The 14,551-nt window shown below is 35.5% G+C and overlaps 1 protein-coding gene across 4 annotated transcripts; it reads left to right on the top strand.

The window, feature by feature from the left end:
• Positions 1–5,986: 5,986 nt before the first annotated feature.
• On the top strand, positions 5,987–14,487 carry LOC122662019. Of its 4 annotated transcripts, XM_043857581.1 has the most exons (9): positions 5,989–6,293; positions 6,325–6,544; positions 7,261–7,599; positions 9,617–9,751; positions 11,343–11,683; positions 12,156–12,660; positions 12,812–12,859; positions 12,899–13,039; positions 13,721–14,487. In XM_043857581.1, exons 2-9 carry the CDS (start codon positions 6,361–6,363, stop codon positions 14,251–14,253), a joined length of 2,226 nt encoding a protein of 741 aa, XP_043713516.1. In that variant the 5' UTR covers positions 5,989–6,293; positions 6,325–6,360; the 3' UTR covers positions 14,254–14,487. The 4 variants fall into 4 exon arrangements, with proteins under 4 accessions (XP_043713524.1, XP_043713516.1, XP_043713507.1 ...); XM_043857589.1 differs by having other exon boundaries at positions 5,987–6,293; positions 12,219–12,660; positions 12,812–13,039; XM_043857572.1 differs by having other exon boundaries at positions 7,261–7,596; positions 12,812–13,039.
• The last annotated feature ends 64 nt before the right edge of the window (positions 14,488–14,551 follow it).

Raw genomic sequence — 14,551 nt, 5'->3', positions numbered from 1 at the left:
TCTTTAGATTATTTGTTTCGGCAAAAAGAAGCGGCTCGGGCTCCTTTTTTGCGAGCCCAGCGCCCAGGGAGTGTTCGGTGAGGCATTCAACAGAGCTGTGCTCCTCGGTACACTAGGATGGGTACCAAGCCCCATGCAGGTACACATCCCCGTGTACCCAGCAGCGTAGCGCCGTTGGATGCCTCATTGAGCGTTGGGCTCTCAGGAGAGGAACCGAATCAAAAGAAGCCGCTTGTGCAAACGGATTGTATTTTCCTTCACTCACAATAAGTTGGAATCCGCTATTTTTTGCACCTTAATGCACGGTTCTAAGTAACGGTATCGGATCAGGCATATCAGCCAATCCGTATAATATCGGTCATGATCGATACTAATACCCACCTGATCTGATATCAATGGAACGGTTCTTATTAAGTGTAAAACTGTCTTTTTTTAGTTTTCAAAATTGAGGGTAAAACCATCTAAAATATGATGCATATCAAAACACTCATTCTAAAGCACTTATCCCCAAAATTGATTTGGAAGTTCATTTCCAAATATTGTAGGGAAAATGCGATTTACATAATCTAATATAGATAAATTTGTCTTGACGGTCCATCTGGTTTTGCCACGGGCATAAATAAGTAGTAATTTGGATTTTTGAATAAATAACATAATATCTAAATAGGGCATATGTCAAATTTCATATACAATTGCACTGATAAGCATTTTTTCCTTAGTCATTGTCCCAGACATTGTTTGTTATGCATTCTTGGAATACATTCTAAATCAAATTCGCATTCTCGAAAAATAAAAATAATTGTTTTTAACATTAAAAAAATGTTAAATTAACCTAAAATGCATTCCAAACACAGTCTTAGTGTGTACTATATTGATAGTCCTAAATTCTGTAAGCAACAGGTTGAAAAACTTGGGAGCTAGGGATCTTGGGGGACCGTGGAACTTAATCACAAAATTTGAACCCCATAAGATACTATTGTATTCTACGGTTTGAAAATACATTTTGAAGATTCAAATTACTTCTTATATTTATAGGTGGCTTAAAGGACATGTCTCCGCGTTGGTAGACACATCTATTTGTAGAGATGTACCTCTACATAAGGATATGTATGTGTGTGTGTGTTTTTTTTGGTAAGGAATAAAAAAAATTAAAATTAAAGCAAAATATCTAAATTGTCTATTATATCACCATTTAAAGGGTAATGTCTAGCTTGCTAGGTTAAAGCATGAGCAATGTGAATGACATGTCTTGGTTTCTTCTTAATAAAAATTGAGTTGAAAATACAAAAAGATGACTTAATATCTAACAAAATGGAAGAGTTCCAATAATGCTAGCCTCACTCATGATGCGAAATCGATCTTTTTTGGGTATGGTTGAGTTTGAAATGAAGATGTCCATGGAGCTTATGGATTCAGTCCGAATTCCAAGTGACCCTGTAGCAGCCCATATTCTTTTTGAAAAGTCGCAAGAAATAAGGATATGCCAATCTGTTTCGGCTACAATATTGCATAAAGGGTAGATGTTTTCTATTGGAAAAAAATCTGGCCAGATTTGAGATGGTGAGAAGACCATTTCTGATTACCTCTTCCATGTAAAGAGTTTGAATTTGGAATGGATTTTGAGGTTGAATAGGAATTTCCAGAATTGTTAATTTGTTTGGATGATATTGTGTGGAAAAATGTATGCTATAACTGGCTGATTCCATTTGCGGTTAATTAGAAGATCATTAACAAAATGGTAATAAGGTTACCAAAAACAAAAAAAGAATAGTAATAAGGGTGTCTATAAAGAATAAATAGATGATTAAACTCATTTTTTTTCTAAAATCTTGTTTTGTTCTCTTACTTTCTCAAAATTTCTCTATTGCAATCTTTGCATATTTTTTTATTTTCTCTTTTTTATGTATGTATTGAAGTAAAGATGAAATATTTATTGTATACAGTACCACTAGCTGAGATACCTCTTTCAAGCTTGCTTGCTTATTGTATACAGTACCACTAGCTGAGATACCTCTTTCAAGCTTGCTTGCTGTGATTGCAAGCTTCTTAAACAGAGTAAAGATGAAATACTTATTTATGATATTGTTATGTTTCTTAATGCATTGGTAATGTGACAAAGACCAATGATACGCTTGGAGTTTTTTTTTTTTTTTTTTTTTTTTTTTGGTAAGACACTTGGAGTTTGTTAGTTCTACTTATATTGTAAGAGTTTCTCATTCTCTTTTAAGCATTTATTTAACTACAAATACATTGCATTAAAGATATTGTGATTCAACAAGCCAATTAGATAAATACATCTCAAGGAGGCCAACTAGGGAAAATTCACCCAAATTGTTATATATGTAATTTTATAAGGGTTGTTTTTTAGATATACAAAATTCGTTTTGCTTTTAAGGTACTTATAAAATATTTAGGGGAAAAGGATTTGCACATTGTTCATGTGCGGATTCCTTCACACAAAGACAAAAAATGGGGACCCGCAACACTCTCTTTCTCCTCTAAAATAATCCCCTTATTGTACAATTCGTAATGGGGTCCCTCCATTTGCCAAAATTAGTACTCTGGCGTTGGAGGGAACCTACTCCCAATCTGTAGAATGCAATGATATCGAGTGTTATTTTCCCCATTAGTACTGAGAAAACAAGTACGAAAAATGGTTTCATCGAAATTTAGCATTTTTATAACCCTAAGGTGTATCTCAATTGGTAAAGTCTAACCTCTCACAAATTTTTTTTGGGGTAATCTAACATCTCACAATTAAGAAGTCGTGAATTCAAATCTCCTTGGGAGCTACCTATAAAAAAAGTTCAAGTCTCCTTAGGAACTATCTATTAAAAAAAAAAGTAAATATACTAATGATCGCGGGTTTCCTTCATCCTCAATAAAGGGATTATTTCTCCCCTGATCGAAAGCCTCGGATGGTGTTGAGAGAGTATCAGTGAAAAAATGAAGATATTATTGACTTCGTACAATAAGTGATGGAAGTAACAATGATCTTAAATGGGTGAATGAGGAAAACATTTGCCTTATAAATAAAGCTTTTGAAGTTTGTTTGAAAAATAAATACACTCCAAATGCAAGGGAAAATGCCAATAAAAGAAGTTTTATGTAATTAAATCAGTCTTTTAAACAAGAGTCAAATCACATTTTGTCTTTTCTTTTGTTTTTGTATGGTAAAATCACACCTTTGTCTCTTCAAAGGTTTAAATTACTAGACCATATAGGAAATGCTTCATTAAAAATCAGGCTGTGCAAATAGAAGATAAAAAAATTAAATCATGAAATTGTGTAAATATTAGTTATGAATTTAATAGAATTTTCACGTATCCAACCAACATTGTGATACCTATACAATAGTTGTTTTTTTTTTTCTTTTCTTAGGTACGATTGTAGAATAGTTGGTTAGCCCAATAAAAAACTATCATTATTTACTCTAAATTGCTTTTTATTTCTTATTATTCGACAATGAGAACATACGCATGGGCATCAACATGGATGAGATTTTTTATTTTCACGGTGTGGAGCAATAATTTTGCGCGCATGATCCATGAGACCAGGCAACGTTCTTTTTCCACAAAAAAAAAAAAAAAAAAAAAAAAAAACTACCCATCTAGGAATCTCCAAGTAATCAACTAAATATCTGCCACATGGATAAGTGATATAACACCTGCTTAGAGAATCCTCTACCTAGAAAAATGTATTAGGTTACAATAATATATATTGTTATTAAATATTCATCTATGCTATATTTCACAAATTACTCGAGTATATAGTGCTAAATCAATTATCTTTGCTACCAACTAACTCATAACCGTTTCAAGATTTTATAGCACATCACTAGTTATTGTGAAATTGAAAGGATTATGAAAATTTTTCTTTTTAGTGAAAGAAAGAGTTATGAAATTGAAATTGCCTTATGGCGGAAAAGGACGGTACAAGATTGTGTGGTTTTTTTGCCCAAACACTAGATCGCATGAATTTACCATTCAGCCCCCTTTGAATAAAAAAATTGTATTCAGACAGATCCCTTGTTGCACTCTCATTGGCCCTCTATCTTGGGGTAGTTTTTCAAAAGATGATTACTTTTATTTAAAAAAACAAAAAAAAAAAACTATTGAATGATACATTCATATATGTACTTAGAATCTGTAACTTTATTTTAAATGTTCCTTGTCTTATTCCCAACATTTCTTTATTTCAAGGGTAAAAAAGACTTACAAAATAATTTGAAAATGTACTGACCAATATGTCAATGAATTGTCTCTTCTTTTCTTTTTTGGTAATCAGTTGTTTGCATTACTCAAGTACAAATGAAATGACAATATAGTCGGTTAAATTTTTGGGATTGGTGTGTGGTTTGTGTGATTACACTTTCATCAAAAAAATTAAAAAATGAAATGACAATATTTTACCTTAAAAGTAAGAGAAGTGTGTTATATTGAAATGGGTAAAAAAAATAAAAAGATTACACATAATTTGACACCTTGAGGGGTGTCAACAAGAAAATCCTTACAAAACAACAAACAACTAATAAGAAAGAATGAGTAAGGCTACTAGTGCAACTGGTAATGGGCTAGTGTAGTTGAGCCTAGATTGCCTCTTGGTTTCGAGACCCCCCGTTTCCTCATCTAGTATTCCCCCATCCCCCCTTTGTCCCCCCTCAATCCCCCCACTTTATAGAGGTCTGTAGTGTAAAAAAAAGCTAATAAAAAAAAAATTCAAATTTTTTTTTTTTCAAATAATTTTTAAAAAAAATAATGTGCCCTTAGCTAATCTTTCTCTCACTCACACATAGTTAATGAAAGATGTGTTGGGCTTGGGTTGGGATTCTCAGCCTGTGTTCAGGCTCGGCTCGAGTCAAATGTCAAAGTCTTATTCAATTAAATACTCTTTTAGGTCTTAGCTTTTGGATTTATTTTTTTTAATATTTGCTTTATAACATTGGCAACTATATTTGGGCTAAAATTTGACATGTGAATAGGGAGATCGTAGGAAGTTATATTTGTATCTTTTATTTATCTGTTTTGTTTCTATAAAAAAAAAAAATTGTATTGCCAAAATCTCACTAGCAACATAGTTTGGACTGAACACTTCAAAGGCAATGGTTTAAGTAGAGGAATTATCATTGGATTATATCTCTGCCTATTTCTATTCTAAATTGATCGAAATCGACACGATTTAGTTTGAACCCTAAAACTTACTCTTTAAAAAGCACCAAGGTTTTAGTTCACAGTATCGATGCTTGTGTCTATCATTGTCAGTATCAATACCAATATAGATCGATTGTATCGTTTTGTATAAAGTTAATTCCAATATAAAATCTGACTTTTTGATTATATAGATCAATACATACTTATATCGGTCACCCCTTAGGTGATAAACGATCTGGCATCGGTTAAACCGTTTAATTAAACGGTATCTATTTTAAAACTATAATTGAACTATTTATTAAACAATTTCACGTTTCAATTTAAACGGTTCTATTTAGTTTTGGTAAACGATTTTTGTTTGATTTTGACATATTTATGTACATTTAAAATTGTTAAATGGTCAGTTCGATTTAAACCACTTAATTAAACAGTATCAATTTTGAAATCATAATCAAACCATTTATTTCACAGTTTGATTTTGACACCTTTTGTCTGTGAGGTACCACTTAAGCAACCAATCAGAAGCACCGGAACACTCGGATTTCATATGGTTGGTGAGTTAATTGATGGCGGTAACGTGTCACAAAATCATAGGTGAAACCATTGTTGTTCATGATGGACCCCAGTAGTACTGAATAATCTAGTGACACACTTATCGTATTATTTATTTCACCCGGCTATGGGCAATTCGGGAATTGGGTCAAGGTCAACAACACTAACCAAAAAGCCTACAAGAGACAGATGGAATGAATTACTTTTTACACACAAAAAAAAAAAAAGCAGAACAAAAAAAAAGAAGAAGAATGGATTACAATGACGGAAAACTTGCCGGAATATTCGTCAAAGGCAGGGTTTTGGGGGCAAGAGGTTGCCTTTCCCGAAAACTATAAATACTTCTCAACTCCCCCAATTTTATGCCCTAGATACAATTTCCTCTGGGGGCTTCACTTTCGCCTCCCTTGACCGTGACAGGCTGATTGCAGCGAAAATAAGCTTCTAACAGCCCCTAAACCCTACTTTTCTTATCAATTACTCCATGGAACCATCTTCTTTTAGGGAAGGAGAGCTTCAGGGAGATGTGGATATGGCTTCTTTTCCTCCTCCTTGATTTACTGTAACAATCAAAGATGGAAGCGGCACTGGCTTTTCTTACTTGGTCCTTTATTATTTTTATTTTAGTTTGAATTGGTGGACCGCCTGTTTATTGACGATGGATGCAGTGAAGTTTTCTCTTCCGGCGGTTGTAGCTGTGTCTAAGCTTTTGAACGCTGAGAGTTTTAGTAGAGGTGGGGTTACTACTGTTGAGGAAGCAGAAGTGCGAAAAGCTGAGGTTGGTTCCATTCTTGGAACCCCTCCTCCGATTAATGGTTGGATCTCTTCGTGTAGCTCTAAAGGTTAACTTCTAGTCTTCTCTTCCTCACTGTCATTATTCTTTCCCCCTTTTCCACCGGCTTGTTTGTGTTGTACTGTGAGCCTGTGACTCATTACTTGTTTCACTGGTGATGTTATCTAGAGGTTGGTGATATCTCTGGCTTGGATGCTTCTTTCTTTATTTAACTTTTCTTTCCCCACAACATGTGATTATGGGTCCTGGGAATTTTGTCACTGTAGATGTATGCTTAACAGAGATCGTTTTTTTTTTTTGTAAAGATGTATCCATACTAGGTTTTTAAGGCATTAATTTCTCGAGTAGGGAGCGAACACACCATTTTGTTCCTCTCTCCCACTCTCTGTTAGGGAGGAATGAAGTTTTACTTATGCCATGGGATCATTAATCCCCTGGATTTTGAGAATTTCAATATTTAGTTTCTTTGTATTTTGCAATAGTATAATACATAATTGGAATATTTTACCTCCACCCCAACCCCCCCCCCCTCAAAAAAAATAAAAAAAAAAAATAACACTTTCAAATATTTGATTTGGTTTTACTGTTACTATCACTCTCATACTTAAGTTTCTTTTAATAGATATACTGATGCTGTGCTTAATGTGTAGGTTTTTACATAATATTGTGGCTGTTGGAAAGATTTTCGTCACTGTAGTATATTTTATGTTCTTGAAAGCTTCTCTATCACATAAACTTATTCTACATTCCTTATGTATATTGCAGATGTAATGCGTGTTGTTACTACTTCAGAACAAGATTCAGCTTCCAGACACAGAAAGGCTGAAGTTGGATCTTGTAGTGATGAAAAGAAACATTCCAATTTTCAAAGTGAAAATATCACAGAACACGGTGGGAATGTAAATAGTTCTCTTTTCATGTTGCCCAAGAGTGCAGGTAAACACTGTAATCGAAAAGCAGGAAAAAGTGAGAGTACTAGCCCTTGCTCGAAGAGACAAAGAACAGATCAACTGGAAGATGCCGTGAACCATGATGGAACTGATGATAGTAATTTGATATCTGAGAAGCCTGGATCCAGTCAAGCAAAATGCACTTTCGCTGGTAGTATGTACATTTTCATCTCAATATATGTCTGCATATTTATGTATGTGTACATATGTGTGGGCTAGAAAATATTTTTTACAAGCACTTGCTTCTTTACTTAAAGTTCCACCCATTGAGGAAACATTTATTACCGTAGGTTCCAGGACCATAATGAAGGGGACAAGGTTAACCCGACAATCAATAGGTTCCAGGACCAGGACACCACACATTTCTTCACTCCTTTAATGGGATGAAGTACAGATGTGTGCCAGGGTTATGATTGTAGGTATGTATAAGAATCTGACTCCCTGAAAGGCTGTGAAGTTCATGCCTACAATCATGAATATGATATCTTGACTCAATACTTGGCAAAATGAACTCAATTGATGTAGTAAATCCGCAAATGAGGAGGTATATACCATTGACAAAACCACTTTCTATTTAATAATATGGAGCATCCTTTGCAATTTTGCCCATAAGTGCATCACTAATGAATGTGATATCTCAATATACAGAACTTACCAAAACATCCCTTTCATTGAATCAGAGGTTGGAAAGTGATTAATTTAACAGCCAATCTGCATCTACTCTGTATTTAATAATAGGATTTTGGTTAACTCAATAGTAAAATGTGTCCCCCCTTCCCCAACATTGATGAAACGGTGTCCTCTTCTTTCCTCTTCCATTTTTTTGGGGTATGGTGAGGAAGGTTTGCCTTTTTCTTTTCTCTTCTTGAAGGCATGTAAAACATTTTATACAAGGTACTAAATCATTTCCATTGCTGTGATAGTTTGAACTATTTCAATTAAGTACTAAAAAGTCACACCCTGTGACTGGGATCTGATAGTTAAAGGTCTTAAAAATGCTCAGATAATTAGAAACTAGTTAGAGATGCTTACAAATGTTTGTAGATGTTTTAGGTGATGGGAGGAAAGACTCCCATGATTATAAGGCAAGATGCTGACTATAATAATGAGACGCCTTCTAAAGGACTAGTAAGGTTTATGCATGCTCTCATCCTTATAAGTTATAAAACAAATTCATTCAGTAATTTTATTTGAGTGAATACTTAAAAATCATACAGTGATTTTGTATAAGCAACACGCAAATTTTATTCTTTTTGCTTCAATGAAATAATTTTATGAAGTTATACACTTATATGTTTTCCATAAATTCTAGTTACCTAATAGATTATTTTTTTTTAACCAAAAAAGCGTCTAAGTTGGAGATGCTGTTAACTTTGAAATTTACTTCTATCAGAAGAGTTTCTAGGTGGATGAGAAAAAAAGAATGAATAACCAAATTTTGTAAACATAAAGCTGGTCAGCATTTCATTCATGGTCTGGTTCTCTCCTTTTGTCAACTATAACGTAGATGCCAAGGATTGAGGGATTGATTTAGGAATTTGACTTGTTCATAGGAGATACCAATTTAAATTGATATGGATAGGATGATCAAATCCATAGAGAAAAAAGCCCTATATTTCCTGTGCATCGATTGGTCTGCCATGTATAATGGACCAAATTGTTCCCACCTGATATTGGTCCTGGTTCGGTGATTCAGAATGGTATTAGCCAATTCTTGAAATTATGGTGGATTGATATGTCAGATGGGCTTCCGAATTGACTGCATTTAAATGAGCAATTTTCTGTTATTTAATTAGGGTTGCATTGGTTAAATCTGAAATGAAAGACTTTAAAAGCGTAAGAATTTTTAAAAGCATTTGAGGTGTAGCCTTCTCGATTATTTTAATAGAACTCCTTTATCAAGGACTCTAGTAGCATACTGCAGGATTGTATGGTTGACATTCAATAAGGCAGGCTAAGTTATTTGGAAAAATGATGGTAGTTCTCTCTCTTGCTGTTCTGATATGTAGTTAAGCATATCAGTTTCTGGTTTTCTACATTACCTTGTATTTTTTGATTGGAGAAGCTAACACATAGCATATGGAGTGAAGTAGGGTAAATTTTTGTGTATTTATATTAGAAAAGTCTCCTATTTGTGCTTCTTTGAATTTTGTACTTATGTTTACTTGCAGAGAAATCTGGGGCTGTGAAACAGAAGCATGGCCGTGATGGCAAACGTGTTAAAGCAAAGAATAAATTGGATCCTTTCTTTCCAAAGGGTGGTCTATTGAGCTCTAATTCGGCTGTAGGAGGGAACAACATTCTAGGTATGCCGTCATCTTTCTATTATTTTCTTGGCTTGTCATGTTGATAATTTTTGTGGTTCTCCAGTGCTGTCAACTTTAGTGTACTCTACCGTTGGAAACAGTTGTAATTGCATAACTCAGGTTTAAGCACATAACTGATTTAGATTTTGTCAGTAAGTGCTTAAGCCTTAGAAACATGCTATTTTGCATATTTTTGTGTATTCAGATTTCCTTGAGATTTTGGATTGCTTTGGCCTTTGCCATGTCTCAAAATTTCCTCATGATGCTTCCAAATATCAAAATTTAAGTGATACTGAGATGAAATTGACATTTTGAAATGTCAAAAATATATTTGCTTCAAACAGGAACAGAATACTCAAATTTAGAATTTTGAAGGAATTATAATGATTTAAGCGTCTGGATCATTGGGCTGCACTTCGGTTTAATGGCAGTTTTTGTTCCTTGCTTATCCAGAGAAAGAGAAAGAGAAGACCTTTTGTTCTCTTGAGAAGTTTAAACATGCAGCTCATACAGAAGATTCCAAATAAATTTGCTTACCAATGATCACTATGAGGGGGGTTCTTATTACTGTGTATGATACTATGACTTGTTACATGTTAGATCTTTCTCGGAGTGTTTTTCAGCATTTTAATGTCTAGGGTTGTTAAACCAATATTTTTCTGCGGAAAGACTTCAGTGGTCTCGGAATGCTGAATACTATAACTGCATTTGCGTAGACACCTCCAGCCACCATGCTTTTCTTTATATACCTAAGAAGTATGCTTGAGATGTAAGTTAGAATGGCCAGTGGGACTCTCAGGGCAAGGAGTGATAAGTGTTCTTATGATAATCAAAACTACCATGTTCATAAGTTGGCCATTTGCTGAAATATGTATTTGTAACTTTCTATGTATGGATATTGTAACAGAGAACACCTTGTGGAACCCGAGAATCGAAGAAGAGAAGAGAAGAGAAGGGAGAAACAGGGGAGCTGCTTAGAGAGTGAATTCAATACACAGCTCCCCCCCCCCCCCCAACCCCCAATTACTTTATTTTTATTAAGTTGAGATTACAAAAGAGGATTCCTAATCTTACTAGGAATAAAAAATAGAAACTAGGACTGACAAGAGTAACTCTAATTACAACATAACACTAACTAGGAATCTCGATTAGAATATAAGAATATTCTAATCGCGCTACATAGTTACATAATTAACAGATATTTTCTATTAACATGGAGAAAATCTTAGGCCTTTGGGACAGTTTTCTTTAATGACAGACTGGCAGTCATTCTCTTTTGCTAATGGTGTATTTTTTTTTTTTTGGGGGGGGGGGGTTATGAATTCATGTATATCTTTTGATAATTGTTGAATGATAATTCTCATTTTCCATGCACTTTCTTTTTTCCTTTTGGGTAGAAATCTTCCTTGCACTTTCTGATAACTAGAAAAATGAAATAGGAAGAAACATATGATTGTCCATCCTGCGTACTGTTTTTTTTTTTTTTTTGGGGGGGGGGGGTGTCCTTTATCAGTTTTCTTTTCTAAGCTATTGTTGTTTGAAGTTTCTCTTACATCAAATTTATTATTGCACTGTGGACATTGTATATCAGGAATATACGGTCTTAAGTCAGATATTCATCATGTTACAAAGCATGTAGATGAGCTGCCATTGAATGAGCTCCTTGATGGTAGTTATGAATGTTATAATCTGTGCCAAGACATAGGGAAGAAGGTAGGCAATACAAACGAAGACATTCTACATTCAGTCAGAAAGGCTTGCTCTATTCTTCAGTTCAAGAGACCTGTGCAGTCCCAAAATTCTTTTGAGCTAGATGGTAGCTCCAACAGAAAAGCACCTTCATGGCTAGTGATCTCTGGTTCTTGCGGCACAAGCAGTATGGACTGTGATAAACTGGATAACAACAGGGCAGATTTAACTTCGTACAGTGAGGTAAGTTTCAAGAGAAATCCTGGATATGGTTGGGCCAGATCATAAATAAATGTCTTCCAAAGGCATAGCTGTATGTGGCACTTGTTCAAGGGGGTGATGTGGATAATTTTGTGGATCCTACTCTGAAGGAAATTACTGGCTTGACATGCTATTGTCTGAGCTGGTCTTTTCTTTTGACTGCTGGCAGTAATTGTCCAACAGTTTGATAGAATTGTAAAATATTTCTGATAGTGGCAGTGGTGCTATCATGTCATCCGCTTCCATCTGAATATTATTTGGAACTGAACCTTATTGTGGGGGCATACCCACTTCACATGTATGTTTTTGAATACTTTGCTGTAGTTCATCTTGGGCTATACTCAATGGGATATCTCAGATTTGCTAAATTGTAAATGTAGTTCTTTTTTACCTGTTAAAGTTGATATTGAGCACTTTTGGTTAATTATGGCTTTTGCTGTCTTTGTTCCTTAAGATTCACGATTCCTCTAGCAAGCCTGGACCTTCTGTCAATTTCAACAATTCCTCATTACTTCAGCCTAAAGATATCCTAGAACGCTTAGCACTACCACCAGCCAAAGATTTGGATTCTCTCTTATTGGATGTGGCCAAGCCAACCGTGTCTTCAAGGAGTTCTACAGATCTACGTCCGAGCAAGCTAACATCCAAGAGAGTTGGCTTGCCCCCTTTTTCTTGGTCTCATTCTATGCCATGTAAAATGAATGCTGATGTGGGCAAGCTGTGTACAACTAGGAGCACAAGTCAAGGTCGATGGGTGAGGATAGGAAGCGCTGCCAGCTCTCATGGGGATGCCCGTGGTCGTTTTTCAGATTTGGATTCATTGAGTTATGATCTCAGTTTAGTTCCTTCAAGAGGACTAAAGCTGGGTCTTTCTGAAGAAGAAAAAGTTCCCCCAGTGCTTGTTAAACCTCCTTGGTATGAGCCATCATCATCTATTCATCCAGCTTCTCAAATCCCAGGTAGGACCAGATTACGGGGATATGTGCTATTAGTTTACTCCATTTCTAGAGTTTGGGGTGTGCGTTTATCTTCTTTAATTAATTTATCTATTATTGTTTGCTCACTTTGGAAAATGATTTTAAGTACTATATTTCCCCCCCAAAACTCCAGAAGCTGATCAGGATATGAAGTATCAGGGAAATAGTGACATCTCAAAGGGCCTCTCAGCAAATAATTTTCTATTTCAAGAACAGAAAGACAACTTAGTTGAAAAAGAGCAGTCCAAAATTAAAAGCGATGGTGGTTCTGCTAATAGCTACTGTTCTCCATCAAAATCTGCTGCTGGTGGATGCAATGGACTTTTGTCGAATTCACTTATTCCAGAAAACTCGAAAGAAGGTACTTGTGCTTATCAAGGATAGAACATTCTTTTCCTTTTTGAACACTTAAACCTATACTTTATTCTGTCATTTGTTGTATTTGTTAATTGGTTGTCCCTACAGAAAGAATGTCTTACAAATAAGCTGTCCTATTGTATAGATTATAGAACTCTTTTAGCAGTATATCACCAATACCAGTTAGTTTTTAAATGAAGTAGCTACTCTAAATATACTATACACTATCCTTGGACTAGATAATAGTGAAGCATGCAAGGTCTATCTCAATGATGACATCAACTATACATGTGAGACCATTTAATATGTCGTCACCTTTTGAAGGGACAGAGCCCAATGTCGAGACTGACTGAATATCCCTTCTCTCTTTCTGAGTAGGCCTTTTCCTAAATTCCTATTTGGTAACCTATATCTGGAAATTTAATCTCTTGATCAGAAGGACAAGTTACTGAAGTTAGATAGTCTTTGGGATATGCCCCACTCCCTGAAGTCATCTATCATTGAGCAGTGTAGATTGATGAGTTGCTGCACCATGAGCGAGTTATGGACTTTATATGTTCATGTATCTTGTAGTTACCAATTTACAAGGTCGCTGTTTTGTATATATGTTTTCTTTTTGGTGGAATTGCTGCTGATTGTTATCTAAGCATTTCACCGGTTATTTTGTTTGCTTTGTTTATGGCAGTTGTACATTCTCCAAGAGTACTGGCTGCTGCTCATATACTGTGTGAGATGGCGAGTGATTTCAGGAAACCAATCCAAAACAATGAGAAGATCAGATGGCCTAAGAAACCATCACAAAAGGCCATGAAAGCTTGCAAGTCAAAGTGTTCAACAGGAAAAGCGGTTCTGTCTGTTGCAGCAAAATCAGTGAAAGGATCTGGTGATCTGGTCAAGTTTGCTAACCAGATGACATTGTCAAAGCCGCCCAAGTTCTCCACAACCGATAAGAATAAGGATCTGGATTACACCAACAATCTTGGAAGAGGATTAATAAAATGGCCGACAGGCCCGACTCCGACATCAAGTACATCATCTCCTAGTAAATTAGAGAAGGTCCCAGTTGCTGATTCTAAGCTATTGAACACTAACATGGTAAATCTACTAGGTATGAAGCCCTTTTCCAGTCGAGTACCAGAGAAGGCGTGCAACAGTCATCAAAAGCCAAGGAAACCACTGACAGTGGATTGGGTAAGAGGGAGGTGCAAGAAAGAGTAAATTAGCTCCTTCATTCTTGGCAACACCTGTCCGTTTATTTAGCTTCGGGCTCGGTATGTATAGTACTTCGCGAATTGAGTTTGATGTCGTAATGGTGTATTTAGTAATCTGTCGTTGATGTTTTAACAATAAATTGGATGGTGGAGGGCATTGCATTCATTCTAGGGAAGGTTGTAAATTGGTCTTGCCTTGTGTAGAGCATTGGATTAGGCAATAGAATTCCCTGTTTGTTTCTCTGTTTGCCCATCTCTTATTTCCTAATCCCAACAACCAAATGTCTTGGTATTGAGTTGGTGAG

Source organism: Telopea speciosissima, chromosome 1 (genome assembly GCF_018873765.1).
Source record: "Telopea speciosissima isolate NSW1024214 ecotype Mountain lineage chromosome 1, Tspe_v1, whole genome shotgun sequence".
NCBI classification, from domain to species: Eukaryota; Viridiplantae; Streptophyta; class Magnoliopsida; order Proteales; family Proteaceae; genus Telopea; species Telopea speciosissima.
The sequence above is the reverse complement of the archived record's forward strand: the minus strand, read 5'-3'. Positions and strand labels throughout refer to the sequence as shown.